Source organism: Salvia splendens, chromosome 7 (genome assembly GCF_004379255.2).
Source record: "Salvia splendens isolate huo1 chromosome 7, SspV2, whole genome shotgun sequence".
In the NCBI taxonomy this organism is placed as follows: Eukaryota; Viridiplantae; Streptophyta; class Magnoliopsida; order Lamiales; family Lamiaceae; genus Salvia; species Salvia splendens.
The window spans coordinates 9,416,291-9,441,772 of NC_056038.1; the positions used below are offsets into that span (position 1 = coordinate 9,416,291).

Here is a 25,482-nt window from a genome sequence, read left to right on the forward strand (position 1 = left end):
TATTAATTTATGAGACTATTATTGAGCATCCACAATAGCGGACGTCCCGGCGAGGGGGTCGTCCGTCCGGGATGTCCACTATTGGGGCGGACGTCAGGTCGACAGACGTCCGGGACGGATGAGAGGTCGTCTGCGGTCATGCGTGGACGTCTGTCGAGATGTCCGTCTCTCGTCCGCTATTGTGGTGACTCGACGGACGTCCCGGCGGACATCCCAATTTTCGTTTTTTTTTCATAATTCTATATTGGCTCGTTGCACTTCGTTTCATTTGCCCTACGGACGAGCGACCGGCTAACGCATGTATTATCATGCACAACATGATCGTCGAAAATGAAGGCCTAAAACAAAAACATAACATACCGTCGGGCCCCATTCGGCTAGCGGCAAACTATATAGACTCAAGGCATACTAACTACTTTGTTTGAATCGTTTTTTTTATATAATGAAATTATTATTGCACTTTCTTCATCCGTATTCGTGTCGAAATTTTAATTCCGTAATTGCATATTTGTGAATTTGTGAATTTTTATTATTGTGTTTGTCGGCCAGGATGTCCTTGGGGATGTCTGCTATTGTGCAGTGGGATGTCCTTATGACGTGGCAGTGCTGTGGGATGTCCTTAGAGCATCCATAGTGGTGCGGATGTCCCTGCGGACATCCCAAAAACACCTCATGTCACGTCTTAAGGACCTCCCACTGCACTGACACGTCATAAGGACATCTCATTGCACAATGGCGGACATCCACAATAAAAAAAAAATTTCAAATTCACCAAATTAAACAATTTACGGAATTAAAATTTCGACACGAATACGGACAGAGAAAGTGCAATGATAATTTCATTAAATAAAAAAATAAAAAATTGCATTTCAACAAAAAAAATACTAAACAAATTACATTATAAACATCAACGACGACCTATCCACGTCCATAGCTCTTCAATTATATCATTCTGAAGTTGAATATGGGCATGTCGTTGGCGCATGTCGGCAAATGCACGGACCCGATCGGCCTCTTCATGGGGTATCCCCATACGTACATTGGCGGTGGCCACGTCGTGGCTTGGACCGGCAGCATCAACATTATCATTGGCCCAATCAGTCAATGCTGAACCTTCGTCTTCGACAATCATGTTGTGCATGATAATACATGCGTACATGACATCAGCGATGTTGTCAATATACCACAGCCGTGATGGACCCTTCACTGCCGCCCATCGAGCCTGGAGCACACCAAATGGCCGCTTCACATCCTTGGGCGCTGCCTTCTGACGACCGGCAAAATAGATCTTCTTTTCGTCTGTTGCGCATCTGATCGTCTTCACAAAGACGGGTCACATAGGGTATATCCCATCCGCCAAATAATAGCTCATATTGTGCTGGTTGCTGTTGGCGACAAAACTGACGGCCAGACCAACGCCCATGCACTGCTCGTTGAAAAGAGGCGACGACTGGAGGACGTTGATGTCGTTGTTCGACCCGGCTACTCAAAAATACGCATGTCAAATCCATAGCCGGTAGTCAGCTACCGCTTCAAGGATCATCGTGGGATTCTTGCCCTTGAAACCGGTAGTGTACACCCCTTTCAAGGCGACGGGGCAGTTCTTCCACTCCCAATGCATACAATCTATGCTGCCCAACATTCCCGGAAACCCGTGCTGACTCCCGTGTATATCCATCAGAGCCTGGAAATCTTCGGGGGTAGGCTTCCGAAGATACCTATCCCCGAATATCTCCCTAACGCCTCACAAAAATACTGCAGGAATTCGCAGGCAGTCGTCTCGCGATGTGGAGGTACTCATCGAACATGTCGGTCGCGCCTCCGTATGCCAGCTGCCTGATTGCGGCAGTGCACTTCTGTATGGGCGTGTGGCCGGGTTTACCAACCGCATTCTCCATCATCCTGAAATACTCGTATCGACGCTCTAAAGCGCCCACGATACGCAAAAATAACAGACGACGCATCCTAAAACGTGTCCGGAACATGTTCTCCCCAAACCGCGGCTCCGGAGTGAAGTAGTCCTCATACAACCGACGGTGTGCAACGATGTGGTCCCAGGGTACTATAGCTCGACGATGGATGGTCGAGGTACCGCCGGTTGCTGCTACTGCACGGCCGCTTGTATCAAACTATTTATCTCCCTGGACGTAATGACTCGCGCCTCTTCTTTAATTCGCCGGCGTAAGTCATCAGCACCCCCACCATTACCACCCGCACCACTACCACTAGCCATTTTGGATATACTAAAAGAAACGGAGAGAGAGAGAGAAACTTGTTAAAACAAGTGGTGCGAAGGAAATGAAGTTCAACGAGCCGTATATATAGAGTTTTTTTTAAATTAAAAATCGGGAAGTCATCGGAAAGCCGCGGAACTCCGATGTCCGCAAGCGACGTCCGCGTCCGCCGGTCGCACGCCTATGGCGGACGTCCCGCGCAGGTCCGACGTCCGCTGCTGCGGATGCTCTTATGAGGTGACAAGAGGTGTTTATGAGATGTCCTTGGGCTTGTCCGCCGGGATGTCCGCGGCTATTGTGGATGCTCACGGAAAGAGTATTTTATACTTTATTTATATCAATTTAGTTACAATACAAAATTCAGTAAAAACATAAAATTAGATTTTATTGAAACTCAAAAAATACATAATTGAGAGTTAGTATATTTTGAAAGCGATTTCAATAGACGCCACATTAGTGAGAGAACTCATTTACTTCCTCTAATTTTTTAGAGAATCTGATTAGTTCAACATGATTTGTTGTATAGGCTTGTATCTCTATATTCTTGATATCTAAAGAGACAAAAAATCATAATTGGATGATGAGCTATAACTGCTAGAATATAGCGTGATTATTAAAACAAAAGTTCAGAAAAAAGGTGTGGATAAATGGAAGGATGAGAGAGAATATCAATGACATAGAATTCCACTATATCAATGACATAGAATTCCACTATGGAAGGTCTCTGAGTCATCTTATAAAATAGTGTAAATACTAATTGAGGATGAGAGAGAATATCAATGACATAGAATTCCAGTATGGAAGGTGAGTCATCTTATAAAATAGTGTAATTACTAATTGATTCATAACCACACTTAGTTGAAAAATATTCACTACTCCAAGCATACCACTAGTCCAAGCATACCGTATGGCAAAATGAGTTGGTGTGTATAAGCAATGAGTTCCTAACAACAAGTATAAACTACTACCTCCGTCCCAGATTAGGAGTCATGTTCACTTTTCTACACTCATTTTATAAAAATAATAATAATAATAATAATAAATAGTTAAAATAAAAATAATAATAAAATAAGAGCGGAGATAATATAGAGAAAAGTTGTGACTCCTAAATTGAGGCGGAGGTAGTTTAGGCTCCCTAGTTTAGAGAATAAATTAGTTGTACTTAGAGCATCTCCAATGGCGGACGTCCGGTCGGACATCCGGTCGGACATCGCGACGGGCGACCGGGACGTCCGCCATTGTGGCGTTTAGGGTCGGATACGGACGTCCCGTGAGGACGTCGGGTGTCCTCAGACGTCCCTGCGACGGGCGGGCGGACGTCCGCCACTGTGGCAAGGGTCGGACGTCCCGCTCGGATGTCCGAATTTTTTTTTTTAAACTCTATATATACGGCTCGTTGAACTTCATTTCATTTGCACCACTTGTTGTTAATAAGTTTCTCTCTTCTTTTACTACAAATTTCATTTCTACTTTTAATGGAGAACGATAGGAACTCCCCGGCCACGAGCGAGTCGCAGACTCCGGCGTTTCCCATCGACCTGGAGGGAAACGTCAGCGGAAATGCGACAACGGTTCCGGCAATGGGACAAATGGGTGGAATGGGTGGGATGATGTCCCCTTATATGTACAATTGGATGGGACAGATGGGTGGTATGAGTGGTATGATGCCCAGGGCAGCCGGGATGGGGGGCATGACCTCAAATATGATGATGCCGGGGATGGGGATGGGGGGCATGACCCCAAATATGATGGGGATGGGTGGGATGATGCAGGGGATGATGCCGGGGATGATGGCGGGGATGATGCCGCGGATGATGCATGTGGGAGGGGGTGGCAGGGGCCCTGAACCACTAGCGGACGATGTCTATCGGCCGGTTGTGGATACGCAGTCTACTGATACCCCTTCCACTTATGTTCCGGATACTCAGTTCACCAGCATAGAAACTTTCTCTTTTGAGGAGTTGGGGATATCTCCAGTCAGGCAGACGCCCGATGATGTGGGCGGGGGCAGGGGGAAGGGACGTGGCAAGGGCAAGGGGAAAGCCCCAGGGTCTTCCTCACGAACGGTGGCAGATGAGGAGGATGAGGAGGAGACGGGAAAGAGGACGATCTGGAGCCAGTGGGAAAACGTCGCGCTTGCGAAGGCTTGGGTTGCAATAGTCGAGGATCCTTATGTCGGTGCCAACCAGCATATTGACAGACTGTGGCATCGGATCGCTGAAGCCTACCACACACACAAACCGGCTGGGGCGAAGCGTCGCGTTCCCGAACAGTGCCGGAAACAGTGGGAGCGGTTGAGGCCTAAGCTTAGTCGATTTGCTGGCCTCTACCAAAACAACCTCCGCCAGGCAAGCAGCGGTATGTCCGAGGAGGATGTCCGGAACCGTGCCTTTGCTCAGTACCCTGACAGAGCCTTGAAACTCAAACAATTCGACCAGTGGGAGGCCTTTCTCGTGGTGAAGGATTCCCCAGTTTTGTGGGGGGAGTCGAATCGGGCTGGGCGAAGCGGACGAAGATCAACGCTTCCGGTGAATACAGCAGCAGTGCTGGTTCGCACGAGCTCCCGGAAGCCGACGAAGTGTCCCCGCTACCGCAATCAGACTCTCGCCGTCTCCGTCGTCGTCGCCCGGTTGGGCAAAAGGCTGCGCAGCGGAGGGCTAGGGGAACCAGCAGCGGTAGCGGGTCGTTCGAGGTCGAATCAGAGGCCCCTGCTCCCCAAGAAGATATCGACCGCCTCGCCCGCGCGCAGTTAACGACAAGCTTGGTCCGGACCATGCATAGGTGGCATAGCACGACCGATCCGCTGTACAAGAGGATGCTGAAGGATGTCATCGATGGATGTCGGCGCGATTTGGGGATGCCCCCCATTGGAGATGATGGCGCCGAGATTAGCGGAGGGGACGACGGGGGCGGCACGGGCGACGGTGACGGCACGGGCGACGGGGGCGGCACGGGCGACGAGGACAGCGCGGAGTGAGCCGGGGATGTTTTTTTTTTTTTTTTTTTTATTACCTCCATCCATTAGTGAGCCGGGGATGTTGGATTATGTATTTTTCTTTTTTTGAATGACTATGTATTTTGCTTTTTTTCTAACTATGTTTTTTTTTATGTTTTATGAATATGTATTTTTGCCCGTATTTTGCTTTCCCGTATTCCGTGTCAAAATTATATTTCCGTTTTTACGTAATTAAATTATTGTGATTTTTTTTATTGCGGGATGTCCTAGTGGGAAGGGCGATGAGAAGGGCGAATTGTGCAGGGGATGTCCTAGTGACGTGGCAGTGGGATGAGAAGTTCTAGTGACGTGGCAGGAGGTGTTTTTGGAATGTCCTAGTGGGATGTCCGTCCACCGGAGATGCTCTTAGAAAATAAAACACCCTTCGTATCAACGCGCTTTGGGCAACTATTATTATTATTATTATTATTATACTCTCTCTTTTAAATAAGACCCTTCGTGCTTTTCTCCAGAAGCTAAGTTAGAGAATTTGGGTTCTCTGTCCTTCTCTATTTGGGTAATTTCTCCCCCTATCTTGGTTTGATTTTGACCACACAATCCAGAATAGTTCATGGAATTGGTGTTTTCAGCATTCATTATGTGTTTAGTAGTAGTTTTTTTTTATTATTATACGTTTACTGGGTGATAAAGGGGAAAGGGGAATCGCAGAGAAGATAAGTGATTTTTGTATGTATGTCTTCTAAATGTACTATTTGCTAGTTTCGGGGGATTTGTTTTGACTTTGAGCGAGTGAATGGTTGAACAACTGATGCGTCTGTTTTGTTTATTCTCCTGTTACTCGGTGTTGGCGCTGAAGAGAAAGTTTTCATACTTGTTAGGATGTTTTATTACTACTGATGGAGTTGAAGCTACTTGGCGAAAAAGTGTAGCTCTAAGGGATAGATATAATTCTGGTTTAATGTATTGTATTTGTACTGTAGTTTCTCTTTTATGTGTTATTCTTGTATTCTGAATGGAAGATTTTCTGTATGTTGTTAAAATTATGACTGGGGCATATTATATCTTTCATATTTGTGTTAAGGTTGTATGCATACCTTATTGATTGCTCGTGTTTTATGAATGAGAACAATTTGAATTGTTTTCTGTACTAATCCGATTTTCTTTTTTGTCCATTTTTGGTGTGGCTGGTTATTCAAGGCGGTGTAATAATGCTTTCACTTAGTGACATTACTTTATGGGCCTCTCTGATGCACTGAGCTTATTGTTTGCGGCTGCTGTTTGGTTCGCTAGTTACGCATTGGTTGCACTTCTTGGAGTCTTTCAAGCCCTTGATTTTCTCCGAACCTCCATTTCCAACTAACAGTAAAAAACCTGCAAATAGACAGGAGAAAAACAAATAGGAAACTATCATGGGTTACGCACAATTAGTCATTGGCCCTGCTGGCAGTGGAAAGGTTATTAACAAATATTATATCTTACAAGTTCATCTATATTTTAGCATTTGGCACATATATTTGTCCTGATGGTGGTGGTGATTTGGATTTATTATTTTGTTTATTTTCTTGTTTACTATGATGAGTAATGCTCTCAATTAAGATGCACTATATCTGGTTGTTGCAGTCTACCTATTGTTCTAGCTTGTCCCAACATTGCGAAACTATTGGCCGATCAATTAATATTGTAAACTTAGATCCTGCTGCTGAGAATTTCAACTATCCTGTTGCAATGGGTGAGACCCTGCAACTTTTGGTTTATTGATTGCTGTTAGTACTGTGGCATATTCCACTTTGCATGTTCTTAATCTGGACACTTGTTTTCAGATATTAGGGAACTCATTTCATTGGAGGATGTCATGGAGGAGCTTGGATTGGGGCCAAATGGTGGCCTTATTTACTGCATGGAGTATCCTTTACTATATACGATTCCATTCAATTCTTCATACTGTTAATTTATGATTTGGTGCTGTCTCAGTATAACTGTCTTTTACCAAAGCGAAGCTGTGATTATCAGTTCAATGGCACGTCCGTCTTTCATTACGCTGTATGAAATTTTGTACAGCCTTAACTACCACATGCACCTGGAAGAAAATCTGGATGAGTGGCTGACAGAAGAATTGGATAATTATTTGGATGATGATTATTTAGTTTTTGACTGCCCAGGTAGCACGACTGTTTCCTGACATTGTTGTCTATTTGTTCAAGATTTATGTTATGATAACATTAATTGTCATGGAGTATCTTATGTGATATAATACTATGACACTAGAGCCACTCATTATGATTGCTGAGATGTTTTGTTGCTCATCTAAGATTAAGCCGAAACTCTTAGTCCCTTTTCCTTTAGTGTCTTTATCCTTCAGAGTGTTTCTTAGTCTGTACTGGTACATCTAAAATATTGATGATCACCTCGGAATGCCAGGTTCCTTAGCAATCATTCTTGTAAACCTTATCACATGGTAAACTCTAGTACAACTGCATTCCCCTTCCAAATTAGTGATGACTTCACTGACATAAATGGCTATCAATACTCATTGCAGGGCCTTGTCAGTTAAATCCTTAGTTTTTTGCACAGTTGAATTGTCTTTATCCTCTATGCCCATTGCTCTCCCCCCTGAAGAAACATAATTATCCAACTGATATTTTCTCTCTCTTAGAATAACCATCATGTGCATTTATTTATCTTCTAGTGCTGAGATTCTGATGCCAATTTCTTTTGTCATTTAAGGCCAGATAGAACTCTTCTCTCATGTACCAGTGCTTAAGAACTTTGTGGAGCACTTAAAGCGGAAAAATTTCAATGTCTGTGTTGTGTACTTACTTGATTCACAGGTACTTATTCTAGCAAACTTATTTGAATGTATATCCATTTCAATTGTATTTATTCTGAAATTCTATCTTGTATTCTTTATTAGTTTATAACAGATGTCACCAAGTTCATAAGTGGCTGTATGGCCTCACTATCTGCTATGGTTCAACTGGAGCTACCTCATGTTAATATTCTCTCCAAAATGGACCTTGTGAGAAACAAGAGGGACATTGAGAAGTCAGTGCTGCTTACATTAAATAAATCTTGTTTGTCATTTGAGGCGCTTGTTCTGTTATTTATCTTGGCTTAATATTTTTTTTAGCTGATAAGCCTGATATCGCTTGTTGTGCTGTCTCAGTTACTTGAATCCAGAACCTCAGACTCTGTTGGCTGAGTTGAATCAGCGTATGGCTCCACAGTTTGGGAAACTTAATAAGAGTTTGATTGAACTGGTATGTTTAGATATAATTGTTTTATTTTGGCATTCACAGTAAATAAATTATATGAATGCCAAGCTTGCTTCTCATAATGGAAGTGTTACTAAACTATATTGAACCAGTATATGGAAGGAGAATGCCTCTAAATGTATCTTCTTAATGAGAGATCCGTTTGTCTTAGCATCAAAAGAGAATTGGTTGCATATTCTTGTCTGTCATTTACCTGTTTATAATAGTGAGCCGATGCTTCTGGGAAGTATTTGCTATTGTTTTCGCCATGTGCATGGATATTTATAAGAGCTACAAAATTTTGTGGCCTCAGGTGGACCAGTACAGCATGGTGAGCTTCTTTCCTCTTGATCTGAGAAAAGAGAGCAGGTATAATATCCAATTGTGCATCTTGGGGCATGGTATTTTTATAGTACTCCCTCCGTCCCCAAAGAATATGCACTTTGAGTTCGGCACGGTTTTTAATGTAAAATTGGTAAAGTAAGAGGGAGGTAGAGAGAAAAAGTAATTAAAGTATTGTTAGTGGAGAATGGGTCCCACCTCATTAGAGAGAAAAGACTCCAAAATTAGAAAGTGCATATTTTTGTGGGACAAACTAAAAAGGAAAGAATGCATATTCTTGTGGGACGGAGGGAGTAGTACTTAATAAGAATATAATATGCTGCGTTACATTTTCTAATATTCTTTTGAGGTTGTAGTTTAACCTCAGTGTCTTAAGCACAATTCTCATGATGACCTATAGTGTCGGTAGTTTAGCTTGTTAAATGAATAATGAGTTTATAATAGCAAATTTGTTTGAGATGTAGTTGGAACTAATAATACATTTGGTGATGCAGCATTCAGTACATTCTGTCGCAAATTGACATGTCTATTCAGTATGGGGAAGATGCAGATGTGAAGATCAAGGATTTTGATCCCGAAGACGACTGAACAAGAATTTTGAGTTCAACGTAAAAGCAATACAATTTTCAGGGTTGCATTCGTTTTGCCAATGTGGACTACTCTAATGCAAGAAAAGACATTGCATTTTTTTTTTACTTGGAATTGGTTCCTACATGTTGGGACGAGACGGTTTGTCTGATAATGGGTTGATGGTGATGAGTGTGTGGAACATCTCAGATAGCTTTCTTTTTGGAGCAATTGTGTATTTTGGACATGTGAAAGAAAGGAAGTGACTATTGGTTACAAATGTTAGCAGTAATACCGTGAAATCTTCAGGCTTCTTTGGGTCTTTAGCCATAACAATCATATCTACTGACTTCATTTGAAGAAAAAAGAATTAGATTAAACAAAAATGTTTTTGATCATATTGAAACTATTGTGGTAATACTCCCTCCATTCCATAGTAGTTGGGATATTTTTTTCCACTAAGAAAAAATGACTCTACTACTACGGAACGTATTAAAATGGCAAAATGACTCAATTAATAATGGAAGAGGGAGTAATAGGTACTATACACTTCTTAATTTGGACTGACGTAATTTAATAAAACGTGATAAATAGGGAAAACTGACCAAGCACGCCCAATTTTCAAAGTTGATTGCCGTCAGTTGTGTTGTTTTAGATATACATCATAACAACGATGGTATATTTAATTAATTTCACAATCATTTCAGCCTGCCTAATGTATAGAGTTTTGGTAAAGAATGTTTGTTTGGTAACAAAAGATGTTCGTACCAATATAATGATAGCACTCAAAGAACCAAGAACAAAATCAAAAATGGACACGGCAAACTCGATACCCAAATAAAGTACTCCATAAGAAGTCAGGTTAAGACAAAAGTTCAAACTCATAGAGAAGAACTACTCCAGAACATACTAGTAGTATAATTGAGAGTTCAATTCAGGTAATGAAATATTGTCAAGAAACTCAACAATCAATTGTCATACACCTACGATAATTTAAGCATCTGTCTGGATTACAGCAACAAAGCAAAATTGTAATTGGAAATTAAACACTATATGGCTATCAATGAAGTTCACTCATCGTCTCCCTCATCCTCATCGTCATCATTACCAGCAGCAGCATTCAGAGCATTTAACCTCTCAATCAACTTGTTCTTCCTCTCCTCATAAGTTAGTTTCTTAAGGTTGTACCTGAAATAATGTTATCCAAAATTCATGAACAGAAGTTTAATATGCCCCAAAATATAGTTGGAAATAATCAGATTGTGTTTTCTGCTAAAAGTTTCTTGTAGTCAAAACTAATTTAGCTAGCAGGGAATGCATAGACATAAGTCATACCTTTTGTGCTCGGTTGGCTGCTTCTTTTCAGATTTCTTAGCTGTAGGATCAGCACGAATTGCAGCATGAACCTTCTTGTACACCTCTGCAATGTTATCTGCATCAATACCCCTCTTAATGTACTCACTGAAGTGAGACTGGTACTTCTCAGGCTCATCTTCTATCAGAGTCTGCAAATCCATTCACTAGTTAAATTAATTTTAAAGGCAAAGGAAAAAATAAAGCTAGTTTAGAATGTTCCAAATTAGCCATCTGTGAAAAAGGAAAACAAACATACCTGCATGTAAGAAGCAATGTGTCCACCATAGATATACTTACGGTGCACTTCAGCATCAAGCTGCTTGGTGTCCTTGCTAAATCCAGCAAATCTCTTGTCACTGTGTGGGATGTCAAGTCCACCATCCAGAGCTCCCTATGAGACAACAAATCAAACTAATGAAGCTCAAGAACAAGTTAGTAAGCATACAACACAAGCAGACTACCTAGTTCAAACAAAGCAGACAGTAACCTCATTCTTGAGAAAATTTATACGATAATTGTAACCTCTTGCAGGTGAAAATAATCTGCTCGAGTACCATATAAACAATTGTCAAAAATTATATCCAGCTTAATACCTTGAGGGCACCAAAAACACGGTTTCCAGTAGTAGTTTTGATTAGGCCAACATCCAATAGGGCACGGAAAGGCCTTCTGGTTTCTGCAGGCTCAACTGAATAATCTTCCCCGGTTGCCTGAAAGGACAAAATTGAAGTACAACTAAGAAACAAAGTAATAAAAAAGCAACTCTCTGAACCACAAAGACATGCGATGCGACCATTGAGTATAAAAAGGTTACCTCCACATTTCCTTCATACTCCTCATCCAACTCAAGAGTCTTCAGGACTCGGCGACTTAAAAGAAGTCCGGTGCAGTAAGCTACCACATACAAACTTTTCAGATAATTCTTATCACTAAGAGATAATAGATTGTTCAAGATATATACTAACCTGCAGCATAGTTTGTGAGTCCAACTTCTAGGCCATAACGAGGCAGCTCATGTGCATATGCAGCAGCAAGAACATGATCACCAGCAATGCTCGAAGACAAAATCTGGCAAATTATGTCCTTGTTGGTCTAATAAAGATGTTAAGGCCAGCAATGCATCCATAACCAATCACAATCAACAGGCACAATCATACGAATATAATAAATATAGTATTAGTGCGGCCAAAGAGAGCACAAATCTTAGTTTTTGGAAATAAATGCACACATCAAGATATAGATGAAACTGTGTAGTGTTGTACTTATTATTATCAATCACTAAATGGGAAATTTAATAACTACAGTGTCAGGATACAAATCGCACAACAAAGCGAAACTTTGGAGTGTTGTACTTATTCTTATCCTGGTTGATCATGCGAATCCTTGCTCGATAATCAGTCTTCCCCTCTAGATTAAAAAACACAATGAGAAAATTAATACAAAAGAATACGGAACCATAGAATCAGTTGAAATAAACTTATAGCTGGTTGCTTACCTCTTCTTCTCTTGTACTTAACTTGGAAACGCTTGAAATAGGCCTTAGATTTTTGGGCTTTGACGAAAACCTTCAATTAGCATATAACACATTAGCAAATACAATAACATAAATAAAACATTGACAGGTATCTAATTCCAGGACTCCAATCATATTCTAACAGTATCAATAACCGTAAAGCACAATTAGATTTCATCCATTGTCAGCAAACTGTACAATAAGCTTTAAAACTACATGCCAAATACTCAGATTTCAGTGTAATAAAACAAAGATTTACATGTGAGAATATTCGATCAATGACTCAGCCCATATCACATCATAGATAGTTCCAATCCAGAACTAAAGCTAACCAAATCATAACAATTGCAAGCAATTAAACTATACGCTAAACTGAAATGCCTACTAAACAAAAGTCTAGTATCAAATCTTGACCTAGAACTAACAAGCCGTCTAAGTAAAAATGAGCTTGTTCCTTGCAAGAAACAAAATAGCCTAAAAGAGTTTAGGCCATACTGGAAAACTATAAAGACGACAAAACAACATGAAAAATAATTCCACCGGAATGCCCTTGAGTTCAACATAAAACTTACCATTTTCACGAATTATCTGGTGCGCTCCACAGGAGAGATTCCGCGGGGTGATGAAGGAAGAAGGGGGGCAGGAATAATAGGGAAGCCGAAAATGAAGATATAATAGGGCAAAACCCTAGACCAAACAAATATGGGCCCATAAAATTAGTATTGGGCTCTACACTCTGCAGGATATGACTATTGGGCTTTTTGCAATATTCCTTAAGCCTCTTTTTATGGAAGTTTTGTTAAAAAAGTACTTCATTCTGCAGGAGTAAATAAATTGTACTGTAGTAGTAACCTGAGATTCTACGTAAAAATATTATATATCGTGATTATATTAGTTTTATAATTTTATTATTATAAGGTAATATTAGACCGAAGTAAAAAAAATTTAGATATGTATATTTATAAATTACTCCATAAACAAATCTATATATATGGTGTGTTATAATGTTAACTTTTCTTAAATTACGAACTTGATAACAATGTACTCCCTCCGTTCTTTCATAGTTGAGGCGAAACTTTTTGTATCACGTAGTTTAAGAAAATGATGTTGAATGTGTTAAACAAATATATAAAAAAGTAAAAGAGGTAAAAAGTTGAGAGAGTAGAGTGAAAATGAATAAAGTAGAGAAAAATAAAATAAAAAGAGAGTAAAGTAAGAAAGATAAAAAAATTGATTATACTATACATGAAAATTAACTTCTCAAAATGGATAAATAACTCAACTATAAGGGAATGAAAGAAGTATTAAAAATATTAACAATAGCATATTAAAATGTCAACATAAATTTAAAATACCAACTAAATTTTATGTTAATATTTGAATGTTAGTATTATTTTTTGGTGTGAACTTTAGAGTATAGGGTTCGTTAATACAGTTTATTAAAAATAATATAAATCGTCATATATCATCAACTACCATAGTTAAAAGAGTTAAAAGCCTGTTCCGTACATGTTTTGTCTTCCTCAACGTAATACAACTTCGTTTTACTGATTGCCTTGCATCAATCCTAAATATCTCTGTCTAGCCCTAGAATTTAGCTGCAATCTCCCCAAAGCTGGGCACTGAATCTCTTCATCACCTCATCAAATTCCCAAATATTCTTAAATTGAGTTGGAAATTCAGCTGTTAAGTGTAGATTTCACCTGTCTCATCGATGGCCGCGAGTGCTAATAATCCTTCAGGCACTCAGAGAGATGGCAACACCAACAATAATAATAACGGCACTGTTCCGGAAAATACCAGCGGCAGCGGCGTGTCAGCCCAAACCTCACTCCGCCATAACCCGGGCATATCGCTTGATTGGACGCCAGAGGAACAATCGACGCTAGAAGATTTACTTACCAAGTCTGCCTAATTTTACAATTCTACTGTTTAATTAAGCTGTTAAGGATTTATGCAGTTTGCTGTTGTGCCTTTTTCTGTCTTTTGATTATTTCTGATTGAACTCTGGAAATAGGCAGGATGCACTCGCAAATGAATAAGATATAGAGAGTTGACGTAAAGCTTGTGCATTTATATAGAATTTAGGCCATAATTGTAGTTTCTTAAGAATTTGAAGCTTGACCTCCAGTAGTTCAATTTATAACAAAGTTTCTCTTGATCTTATGCCAATTTTTAATTGCTTATATTAGAGTTCTTTGAAAATGTATTTGAGTCAGTTAATCACTGATCAATTTTAAACATCTATTAACTGGTATTGAAGATTTGGCTTGCATTGCTTATTTAAGAGTGATAGAACATGTGTAGGAATATGCTCTTTAACTTACTAATATTCAGACAATTTAATACACATAAGACAAGCTTTAGAAAGCGAATACAGTGATTAAAAATGAACTGGTTCTGATTACCTTGATTGCTTGGTTGTTTGTAACCTAAACTGCCATACTCCATGCAAAATTACCGAGTTATTTTGTCCTTGCAAAAGTTGAGAAAGTGATATCCATTTGTATGATGTATTTTGATATATTCCATAGCCGAACTTTACAGAATAAGTTATGTTCAGTAGTATTATATTCATCTAATGGTTCAACTCTGAAACCCTATGTAAGCTAACTTGGTCAAATTGATTAAGTGGCCTGGATATCCATTTGTATGATGTATTTTGATCTATTCCATAGACAAAGGCTTCAAATTCTTGTCCCTTGAGCCTTACAGAATAAGTTATGTTCGGTTATTATATTCATCTCACGGTTCAACTCTGAAACCCTAAATAAGCTAACTTGGTCAAATTGATGAAGTGAACTTATGATTGTAATTTATAATAGGTTTGAATAGGAATGCTCCTAATTCATACCCCAGTTATCTTTTTCTAATTCAGATTTTAATATATGTTCATTTATTGGACCTCTTTTGCCAGTGTTTCTGTTAATTTTCTGAATTGATTTTGTTCTTAGCCTATTTGCATTAGTTGTTTCAATATGTTTTCTGGTGAAGTTCTTGAGATCTAGCTTTGTATTACATCTTGTAGATAATATTTCCCTTCTGCAGATATGCCTCTGAACCCAACATTATTCGGTATACCAAGATTGCTCAGGCATTAAAAGACAAGACAGTCCGTGATATTGCATTGCGTTGCAGATGGATGAATGTGAGCTTCTATATTTTGATGTACAAGCTTGAACATTTCTGAACTTCGTTGTGACTATTTAATTATTAACATTTCTGAACATTCAGTCATTAAGCTTCACTCAATTATTTATAATGACTATTTAATTATTAACATGAACACTGATCAAATTCTGTAACACCAGAAAATTACTCGCATTCACTGTCATTTCAATTAATTTTTAGTTTTAAATCGCTTAATGCAATCAATGAGGTTTATCCAAAGACCATAATGTTTAATTCTTGTTTCCCCTGAATTTTGAGATGGTGAAAAAAATTGTTTAACTTAAACATTTCAATAACTGATTATTAAATCCTTGAGAAATAGGACAATAATAATTGTGATTTAATGCATCTCGATTTAAATGTTTAGGTTTGTGGTTGTAAAAGTGGGCCTCACCTTCATTCATGGCCTCAGATTATTAAGACTAAGGAAATTAGAAGGGATATTCCAGAATGTATTTGAACTATAAAACTAAAGAGATTAGAATGCATATTCTAGAAATCCAAATTTTAAGCCATTGTAAATTTTGGTAGTTTGGATTATGAAGACATGAAGTTGTAGGAATCATTGCCCATTTCAGAGACACCCTCTTGGTTGTATATTTGTGTATATGGATGGTGGATGCTACATAACCAACATGTTCCTGTATTTTAATAAGCAAGAAGCATTCACCAAATTCTGATTTTTGTTGACTTGAATGGCTCACTTTTTTTTCAGAAAAAGGAAAACGGCAAGAGAAGAAAAGATGATAACAATTCGAGGAGAAGTAAAGACAAAAAGGTACATGCAGTAGTTTGTGCTACCACGATCCTCAGATATGTGTTAAATTGTTAAATATAACATAAATACTGTTTTATTATGGTCTTCTTTCCACTGTCTTATTTGTCCGGCAATATGGTGCTTTTCTTGCCATTTCTCAAGTACCAGTAATCAGGTTCTTAAACTTGGAAATTAGTGATATATAGCCTTTCTCAAGAGCTGCTTCTGAGTGAACCATTTGAGAATTATTTTATTTAAAAAAGTTGAGCTGACCAAATTAGAAATATATACTGAACAGGAGAACTGTATTTCCTGGGTTTGAGCGACTCTGATTCATCATATACAGAATGTTGTGTGTTTATATAGCTATGGGTAGCACGTGGACTTGAACAGTTTTAGGTTTGATAAATGATGCTTGTCAGTGTTTCAAGATGAGATTATTGTTAATCATGTTGAAACATTACTGATCTCTGATGCTTCTTAGTTTTGCAGTCAAGTTAATCAACATAATCTTGGAGGCTTATTACCTGAATCTCATTTTCCACATAGTAATATTGTTTAATTCTTCTGATTAATATGTGGCATTTCTAGTTAGATTATTATTTATTGTTTTAAGGACAATCGTTTTTTGAAGGTATGCGACCATGAACTATATTTGTTGCAACTAGTCTGGTGTTAGAGTTAAACATGGCCAAAAGTTTCTTGTTCTTTTTTCTTGTCGGAATTGACAATTTGTTGAGTTCATCTAATGTCTGACATTTATTGCAATATGATTTTGACTCCACCTTGATGTTTCAGGAAAAAGCAATAGATTCATTGCCAAAATCTTCTCAAGTAGCAAACCACACAAATGACCTGCCATATGTTCAGCCGATATTGACGGAAAGTGATGATGGAATTTCATATACTGGTTAGTCCTTGCTCTAACATATGATATTATGATGTATTCATTGGGAAGATCAAACAGTTTTTTCGGGGATGTCATGACATCGCGTAGATATTGTGTTCAGTTAGGTTTTATGTTTTCACAAATTTGCATTTCCAAAATATTTACTACCCTCCTCTTGATAGACCTTGAATGTGTTAGATTTTTCACAACCCTCCTCTGCTGTACCATCATTCCCTGGAGTTTGATGTTTCAAAGACAACTTAGTAGGATTTGTAACTTCTTGGTCTAGATATACTTGCTTCGAGTAACTTAGAGCTGAATATATTTCCCATGCCTTTGAGACTCTTGAATACTTTCTGGATTTGAGTTTTGATTCTATCTGGTGTATGTCAGGATCATACAAAGTTTTCAACTATTTGTCAGTAGTGCAAGAAGCATCCCAACTAACAGAATGATGCCATTGACTTTATTAGCCTTTACAGTCAATTTTATCTTTTCTAAAGAACAGATTGTTTGAGTATTATCAAAAGATACGTGTTTATCTTGTCATAGATATGTGCCACAGTGTATACCTAAGTACTGTTAATTTGGTTAATTTCAGCTATTGGTGGAGTCACTGGACAGCTTCTTGAGCAAAGTGCTAAAGTCTTGGATCAAATTTCTGCCAATTTTTCTGCTTTTAAGGTAAAGTGAATTTACAGTAAGATTCCCAATTTCCAGAAGTATTCTTTGTTCATGGCTAAAGCTTGATGCCTTGATTTGTTATCTGACAATTATTCTGCAAGTCCAATTAGTTTGGCAGGACATTATGTGGCTCATCGTTCTTTAATCATGGAATAGGTTGTCCAATATACAAAGTTATATGCTGTGGACCTAAACAAATCCTATTAATTTTGTGCTTCCAATAAACAATAAATGGTGTCTGGTTGATGTACCATGGGAAGTTGTCATAATCGTCTATATCAATATGAGGCAAATGATCAGCAAATAGATTGCTCTGAAGTTTTTGGATGAAAATTGAAGCACATGCTGTTAAAATAATGTGTTATGAGTTGTTCAAAGCTCTAGCTGTACAGCCTGTACCTATATTATAGATAAACTAAGTGCATGTAAACAGTGCTTATAACTGTTTTGAGGCTATTTTAACTAACTTATAGCTTCTGCCTTCTAACTTTCCCTCACTGAGTTAGTATCACCTCTGTTATACGGACTGTCCTTCATTTCTCTTTCTCACTTGCTTTGCCAAATTGCCATTACATTACAGTTTTATTGTTTCTTCTCAATAACAGTGAGTACTAATTTTTAAACGACTAACTCTACAAAATGAATAAATATAATACTTGCTCTGTCCCACAAAATAGTGCGCACTTTGCCATTTTCGGGTATCCTCAAAATAGTGCACACTTCTTTACTTTTCATTTTTGGACACAATTTCTTTACACTTTAGCCTCATTTTGTACTACTCCATTTACAAAAACAAAACAAACATGTCCCACTATTTTCTACACCAACTAACACGAAAACAACAAATTGGGCCCTTTCACCACTCACAAAACACTACTTAACTTTTCTTAAAATCCGTGCCACGCTTGGGCGTGCACTATTTTTTGGGACAGAGGGAGTATATTCTAATTAAAAAAATTAACTTCCAAAAGTTTGATCAAATTGTAGACTGCTGGACTTATGATTCATTAACGAGAATCTGATTTGGATAATATAGAGCTGCTGCACAAATCTCTGTCTTTTATTTTTCTTATACTGCTTACCTTTGTTGAGGAGATGGTTTGCTTTTCAACCATATGATGGGATATTATATCTGTTCTTTTCTCTTTTTTTTTGAATTTTTCCTACAGGTCCATGAGAACATCAACCTCTTCTGTCAAGCTCGGACAAATATCCTTTCAATCTTAAATGAGTACGTCCTAGATACTTTATGTATTCCTTTTCAAAGCACGACCATTTTCTGAGGCATCCGTGTGAGATTAAACTTGTTCTCTGCAGTTGACAAGACTGTTCTTTTCATGTGCTTTTTATTGTCTACCTGTTCTAACCATGCCTCGAATGATAGTGAGAACAAATTATAACAGTGCAAACAATGAAAAACAGTGCAAATAACAATGAAAAACAATTATCATAAAATAATACTCCGTACAAACTAAACTGTCACCATCAATGTGGTTATTTGGTCTTTCCTATTTCAAAGTATAAATTGTCGGATATTACTGTTACAATTTTGACAAAATAAGGGATTGATCTGATTTCTCCAATGCAGCTTCAATGACTTGCCAGAAATAATGAAGCAAATGCCACCACTTCCTGTCAAGCTGAACGTAGATCTGGCCAACTCCATTCTTCCTCAAGCACCCATGGTCAATAACTCTTGAGATGCATCCGTTTCTGACTCTCTGAAGTTATGGTGCCATGTGAGAAAAAAAAATTCTGTCAGTCAACTCTGTTCTAGATGGAAGTCCCCAGATTTTCATTCTTTAGAGCCTAGTGATTGTCGCTGTGACTTGTCATTTGTAGTTGAATTCCCTTGATTTTCTTCCGTCTATCTGAAGTTACACGCACTGTGAATATTTCTAGTAAAAGAAATAGTTATGGAAGTCCCAGGTGTTCGTTCAATCTCCAGAGCGCAGTTGCAACTTGTCATTTGTGGATTTTCCTTTCGGATTCCTCTCTGTTTAGAGATATAGTTGTTATAGTGTACTATAATAGAACTCTTTTTTAGGTTTGTAAATAACCGTGGGATAAGTTAATGAAATATGTTCTCTTCATTTTAAGGGCATTTGGTGTGGTTTAAGGTATGTCAGTGTTGTATTTGTTTGTGTACTAGTTTAAAGTTTAGTAGGGTAGGGGCATAATATGCATTACTTATTTCTGAAGCTGACAAGAATTTTCAATTTATTTATGAGGAAAGCCACGTATTTTATCGCTACGCTATTCTTTTGCATTTAAGAGCATCCACAACCGTGCTCTTGCCAGCGGCACGGTTGTGGGCCCGACCCCACTTTTTCTGTCTGCTCTCTGGCAAGAGCACAACACCCACAGCTGTGCTCTTCCGCAAGGACGAGCACAATTAATTTAAAATTCAATTACACAAAAACATTTCCATAATACTAAAATTCATTAAAAAACCACAATAAATATTATAAATTACAAATAAAATAAAAAAGACATAATTAAAATCCTAAAAATTAAAAATTACATAATTAAAATCATAAAAATTAAAAATTACATAATTAAAAAACTAAAAATTAAAAATTACATAATTAAACTCCTAAAAATTAAAAATTACATGATTATTGGCTAATATTACCCGAGGAAGACTACGCATCCGGCTGCACCAACCCCAATTGATTTTTGAGACCCAATATCATGTCCTCGTGCGTTTGAAGTTGCGTGGGGGTCATAGTTGACCTATCGGCCATATTGAGTTGGGCCAAAAGGGCCACAACGAGTTGTTCGGTGGTGGAGGTGGAACATAGGGTGCGTGTTCGGGGGCGGGGGCAGATGGAGTCGCGGCGCGACGGCGTTCGGCCGCCGCCTTCTTCTTCCTTCATTGTGGTCGGCGTCGGGAACCGCTTGGTCCGGCGTCGGGGCTACCCAAGTTAGCTTCGGCGAGTTGGCTAGCCACTTCTTCGCCGGCGTCAGATAGGGATGCCGACCGTGACCGTTTGGAGGAGCCGCTAGAGGAGGATGTTACGCCTCCCAGATACTTCGGGTGCGTCCTCGTTTCCTGCCAAACATTTAGGTACTTGAACGACTTACCGTTCATGGATTGGTAGGTGCTCAGTGCCGCAGTGATGATGTCGACCTCGCTCCGGCCGCTCCCGGCATTCCGCTACTCCTGGAGGAAATAGCCATTGAACTTGCCAATTTCGTCGTTGGCTCAGCCGATGCAGTTGCGCACCATACTCTCGTTGCGCTCGATCGTTCCCGGCGGCTGGTTTACATTGTACCGCCGAGAGACGCGCCACCAAAAGTGATCGCCGGATTGGTTCGTGCCAACCACCGCATCTTCGGAGATTTCCAAGTACGCATTGAACAATCTATCCATCTCCGCCGGTGAGTACGGTGTGCGGACACCGACGCGAGATGGAGGAGTCGGAGTTTGGGAAGGGACGGGAGGCCTAGGCTCCGGTGTCCACCCGTACCGCCCATCGGAGGCACCTTGCTCGTCGACCGGGTATGGCCGGTAGCCACCCGGAACGCCCGAATCTTGGGTGAGAGGAGGGGCCGAATAGTCCGTTTCCGGACTAGGAAATGGTTGTGAACCGAACCATTCGGGGTTCCAACCGTGGGAGCCCGTAGGGTTATCGTCTTGGCCGGACATAGTGATGTTGTAGGGTATGAGAGAATGAAGATGAAAATGGATATGAGAGATTGAAGATGAAAATGGATATGAGAGAATGAAGATGAGAATTGTGTAGTTTGATGTGAATTTTTGGGAGTGAGATTGAGGGTATTTATAGATGAAAGTGTGTATTTTTGGGGTAAAAAAATGAAAAAAAAATTAAAAAGTTGAAAAAAACGGTTATAAACGGATATATTTTTTTTGGGAAGTGAATTTTTTTTATCGGTTTTTTTAATTAAAAACCGTTTTTTTAATTAATTTTTTTTTTAAACACAACGACTATGCCGTTGACGAATCCCAGCGCGCTACATTAGCTGCTCGATGCATCGAGCAGCGCCGTGCCAGCGGCGGCGGGTAGCGTCCGTGCCAGCGGCGCGGACGGCCGTGGGCCCGTGGCGACGGACGCCACCGTTGTGGATGCTCTAATAATTTTCTGGAAAAATATTCTTTTGCAGTACTATCTATGTACGGACTCATAATGTAAATTTGATGGAAATGCAATACAAGTGAAGCAAACTAGAAAGAAAGAGCAGAGCCTTGTTGTTGGAAGCTTGGCACTTACATTGGGCATCTCCATTTCCAGAGTAGTCAAGATCGATCCTCGCCAAACCTTCTAAAGCAATTCTCCCGAAGCTACACTCGTCTATCATAATCAAATCCTGCAATACTTTACGTTGTTTTCCCATTTTAGGTAGTTATTGAAGGCTGTTGTGGTTTTTTTCCTCGTTGTCTCCCGCCATTTTTTAACCAGCATCAACCAAAGAAGTAAGTTCGAGTGTTTTGAGTTTTCCATCGCGTCAAGGTGCAATTGAATGAGAAATTATATAAATTTAAGAGGACAAAAAATAACAATAGCCATATTTTAGGGGTCGCTAGTAATTTCCCGTACTTGAGGGGCACTTAGCAAAATAAAAAAAGAGGTAAATCCGTGGTTGAAAGAAACGCTGTTCAGTCAGCTAAACGAATAATCAACGTAGAAATCTGCGTACCAAATTTGTCAATCGAAACCCTTGTTTCTTCGCTCTCCAGCTCGGCGCGGGAAGGCGCAAATAAAGTTATCCGGTCGCTTTCTTCTGGATCAATTTGCATTCCCGGAGCCGAGCAATCAATTTTTTAGCTATAAAAAGAATAATTATCAACTTAGAGCTCACCTACCGCCGTGGTGGTGACGGTGAACTGTAAAATCAATCCACAATGCTGGAAAACCCTAGTTCAGATGCACCAGCTGCCACCGTCAAGCGATACGCTCCTCCGAATCAACGGTATTGTGATGGTTATGTTAAAAAAATATATTTACATATTTGTTCTTGCGAAATTTGGGGATGATTATGATAGGTTGATTGGTTGATTGTTGCATGCAGGAACCGATCACTTGGCAGGCGTAAATCTGGTGGAGGTAATTTCATCTGAAGTGCAAATTAGGTTTTCTTGATTCTCCTGATTTTAGCAAGTTTTGATTCTGAATTTGCTATTCATAGTTCATCCCTAATGGTTTGATTGCAGTGATCTACATATTTGTTACTGCCGTTTGTTGGAATAGTTATCTCATTTAGCTTTCTTCTAGTATAATAGGCACATGTTCTTTTTATTTATGCAGTAAACAATTTATGTTTCTTCTGTTATTAATACGCCATCTTAATGAAAATGTGGAACCTTTAGAGTTTGGACAGAGGTTTAATATTGTTGAGATAAACCTTTCTCTCTGTGTGTCTAAAGCCTAAATGGTACATCAAAATCTTTCTTCTTCTAACACACTTCACCTTTCTTCGGCCGAACTTGGTCACTTGAAGAACTTTGACTTCCATCTCTTCTGCGAATTCATGAAACCATCATTAGGTTAAAATTGATCGGAATGGAAGTTTTATCTCATATTTATAATACCCCTCCAATTATTTCACATAAACATATCGTTATAAAACTCATCCATGTAGAAATGCTTAAAGGGTCCTGTAGATGAATCTTTTTTTTTGATGATCTTGTCTCCATTCTCTTGTTTTTGTGTCAATGGTGCAGATCGACTAGAACGGGCAAACAGCTATGTGAATGATGTAGATAGGAACCCAGTTGGTGCCACCAAAGGTGGTGGTCTAGCAGATCATGGGGATTTAGGCTACAATGCTCGTGCAAAGTTAATACCTTTACAGGGGTGTTGCAACAGTGAAGCATCTCAGCTGCTGAACAACCGTATGTTTCATATTTTCCTTTCTATTTGAGTTTATATACTACTTGTTTAGTATTTTTTTGATGTCCCTCATGTAGATGAACTGATAACCTCTGTTAATCTTGACTCTTGTGACAACTGGAGCTCTTTTGTGCTTTAGAAAAGCGATATATATATGAGAAAGAAGCATTGATAACCTCAGAGAATTGAGAGCAACTTCATTTTATGAATCATAGTATTATTTTGGGTCTCATATTATTCTCAAGAATATGTGCCTAATGCTTATTGAGGTTTTATTTGAATATAAACCTTCTCTTGTGCAGTCTGAGAAGTAGAAAACAGACCCGAGCCTATGTATGGTATCCGAATACTAATACTGTTACCTGTAAATATGGGTTGATCACAATGCCACTGCATGATATTATTTGCTCTAGCATGTCTCTTTATGAATTGCTGTTGTGTTAGGAGTATAAAGTTGTAAATTAATTTTATTTGATTTTTATTTCTTTTCTTTAGGTTTCCCTATGTGCAATAATATCTAGATGTGGAGAGAATTTTCTGGGTTAATGCATTTCAGTGCTGTATTTTGTTTTGAAGGTTGGGCAGCTGCCATGAATGCACATAACAGTTTGCCAGAAGATTCACCTGGTGAGTATAACAAGGGTCAAATATATCAATATTGGTATTGCTCTAGTCTACCTTGAATTCCATCGTATACTCATCTTACCATTAAATAACTGTCTTACAATTGTGAAGTACATTCGAATCTATAACGCTGAAGTGTTAGAAAATATAGTACTCCCTCCATTCCAACTAAGTTGAGTCGTATTCCATTTTGGGACGTCCCAACAAAGTTGAGTCATTTCTTTTTTGGACAAAAAACAAAACATCCAATCACTCTTTACTTTATTTCATCACCTAATTTACTCTCTCTTATCTATCCTACTTTTTTCTCTCTCCTATTTTATTTTACTTTCATTTAATCTATTCAGTACAATTTCTTAATGTTCGTGCCCAAAAGTTTTGTACCAACTTAGTTGGAACTGAGGGAGTATGTCAGTCTGACAGTTCAGTAAACTTGGATCTCTGGATGTGAGATGCCAAAAGTAATTTATCTATGTTTTGAGATGTGTGGCTTGGTTTGTGTTAATGGTATTCTTGTGTTTTTCAGAAAGGCCAGTTGTGTATGCAAGGAAGAGTGCTGCACCATGGGGTCACACTATTCTTCCACATCTGGTGGTATGGTTGATTTCTTCTTCCATTTTCTTAACATGAAAATGCCAAAAAACTGGAAAAATAAGAAGAGAAGTAATTGTAAAAACAGTAATTTAAAATTTTACCCTAAACAAGGTTTCCAAAGTTTGCCATTTGTTATCTCCCTGATATTAAGTTTTGGTTAATGCATTCAGCTTGTTCAACCTACCGGTGGGGCCTCTGCTGGGTTGCAGGGAGATTTCTTAAATGAACTCCAAAAGGCAATGGATAATGCTAGTCCCTTCTCCTAATCCGTTGCTCACCACCTATGTGCGATTAACTTTGCATTTGGTGGATTTAATCTTTGAGCTGTATGACTAGGATTTGTTGTATGTGCTTTATGCCATGTGCTATGCTACTCCTTCCAATGTAATCTATTTGTGTATCACAGGATGCTATATTGCTGTTAAACGTCCATTTAGGACTATACTTCACCTTGTAAGACAACCAGATCTTGTCTTGTTCGGTAGCACTTGTTCTGTTAACGTTTGATTAAAATATTTTTCATCTTAATTATTTCCTATGTTTTGGGCGGAAAATGAATGGTGGTGGATGTGCTTTGTTGTCTATGTTGTATGATGTCTTAGATTGTTAGTATATGTCTATGTTGAGTTGTGTCTACTGCTAAAGAGATGAGCTCTAACATACAGGTTATCAGTCCAAAATCGGAACCA

The 25,482-nt window shown here is 38.9% G+C and overlaps 4 protein-coding genes across 4 annotated transcripts; 3 read left to right on the forward strand and 1 right to left on the reverse strand.

Moving 5' to 3' along the window:
- Window positions 1-5,770: 5,770 nt before the first annotated feature.
- Window positions 5,771-9,662, forward strand: LOC121811143 (GPN-loop GTPase 3-like). The gene is made up of 9 exons (XM_042211940.1): window positions 5,771-6,644; window positions 6,811-6,919; window positions 7,011-7,092; window positions 7,264-7,349; window positions 7,915-8,018; window positions 8,102-8,232; window positions 8,354-8,447; window positions 8,755-8,810; window positions 9,278-9,662. Exons 1-9 carry the CDS (start codon window positions 6,600-6,602, stop codon window positions 9,369-9,371), a joined length of 801 nt encoding a protein of 266 aa, XP_042067874.1. The 5' UTR covers window positions 5,771-6,599; the 3' UTR covers window positions 9,372-9,662.
- A 583-nt stretch (window positions 9,663-10,245) lies between these two features.
- Window positions 10,246-12,889, reverse strand: LOC121742376 (60S ribosomal protein L5-like). The gene is made up of 9 exons (XM_042135500.1): window positions 12,792-12,889; window positions 12,202-12,271; window positions 12,022-12,113; window positions 11,672-11,798; window positions 11,521-11,600; window positions 11,300-11,416; window positions 10,963-11,097; window positions 10,686-10,855; window positions 10,246-10,538 (listed from the first exon to the last, which is right to left on the reverse strand). The coding sequence occupies exons 1-9, from the start codon at window positions 12,792-12,794 to the stop codon at window positions 10,421-10,423; spliced, it is 912 nt and encodes a 303-aa protein (XP_041991434.1). The 5' UTR covers window positions 12,795-12,889; the 3' UTR covers window positions 10,246-10,420.
- Window positions 12,890-13,711: 822 nt separating this feature from the next.
- Window positions 13,712-19,819, forward strand: LOC121742652. The gene is made up of 7 exons (XM_042135856.1): window positions 13,712-14,124; window positions 15,268-15,367; window positions 16,106-16,168; window positions 16,946-17,057; window positions 17,638-17,720; window positions 18,890-18,951; window positions 19,309-19,819. Exons 1-7 carry the CDS (start codon window positions 13,934-13,936, stop codon window positions 19,418-19,420), a joined length of 723 nt encoding a protein of 240 aa, XP_041991790.1. The 5' UTR covers window positions 13,712-13,933; the 3' UTR covers window positions 19,421-19,819.
- Window positions 19,820-22,332: 2,513 nt separating this feature from the next.
- On the forward strand, window positions 22,333-25,324 carry LOC121740976. Its single transcript, XM_042133649.1, has 6 exons — window positions 22,333-22,655; window positions 22,755-22,789; window positions 23,407-23,577; window positions 24,152-24,202; window positions 24,726-24,793; window positions 24,964-25,324. The coding sequence occupies exons 1-6, from the start codon at window positions 22,588-22,590 to the stop codon at window positions 25,057-25,059; spliced, it is 489 nt and encodes a 162-aa protein (XP_041989583.1). The 5' UTR covers window positions 22,333-22,587; the 3' UTR covers window positions 25,060-25,324.
- Window positions 25,325-25,482: the final 158 nt, after the last annotated feature.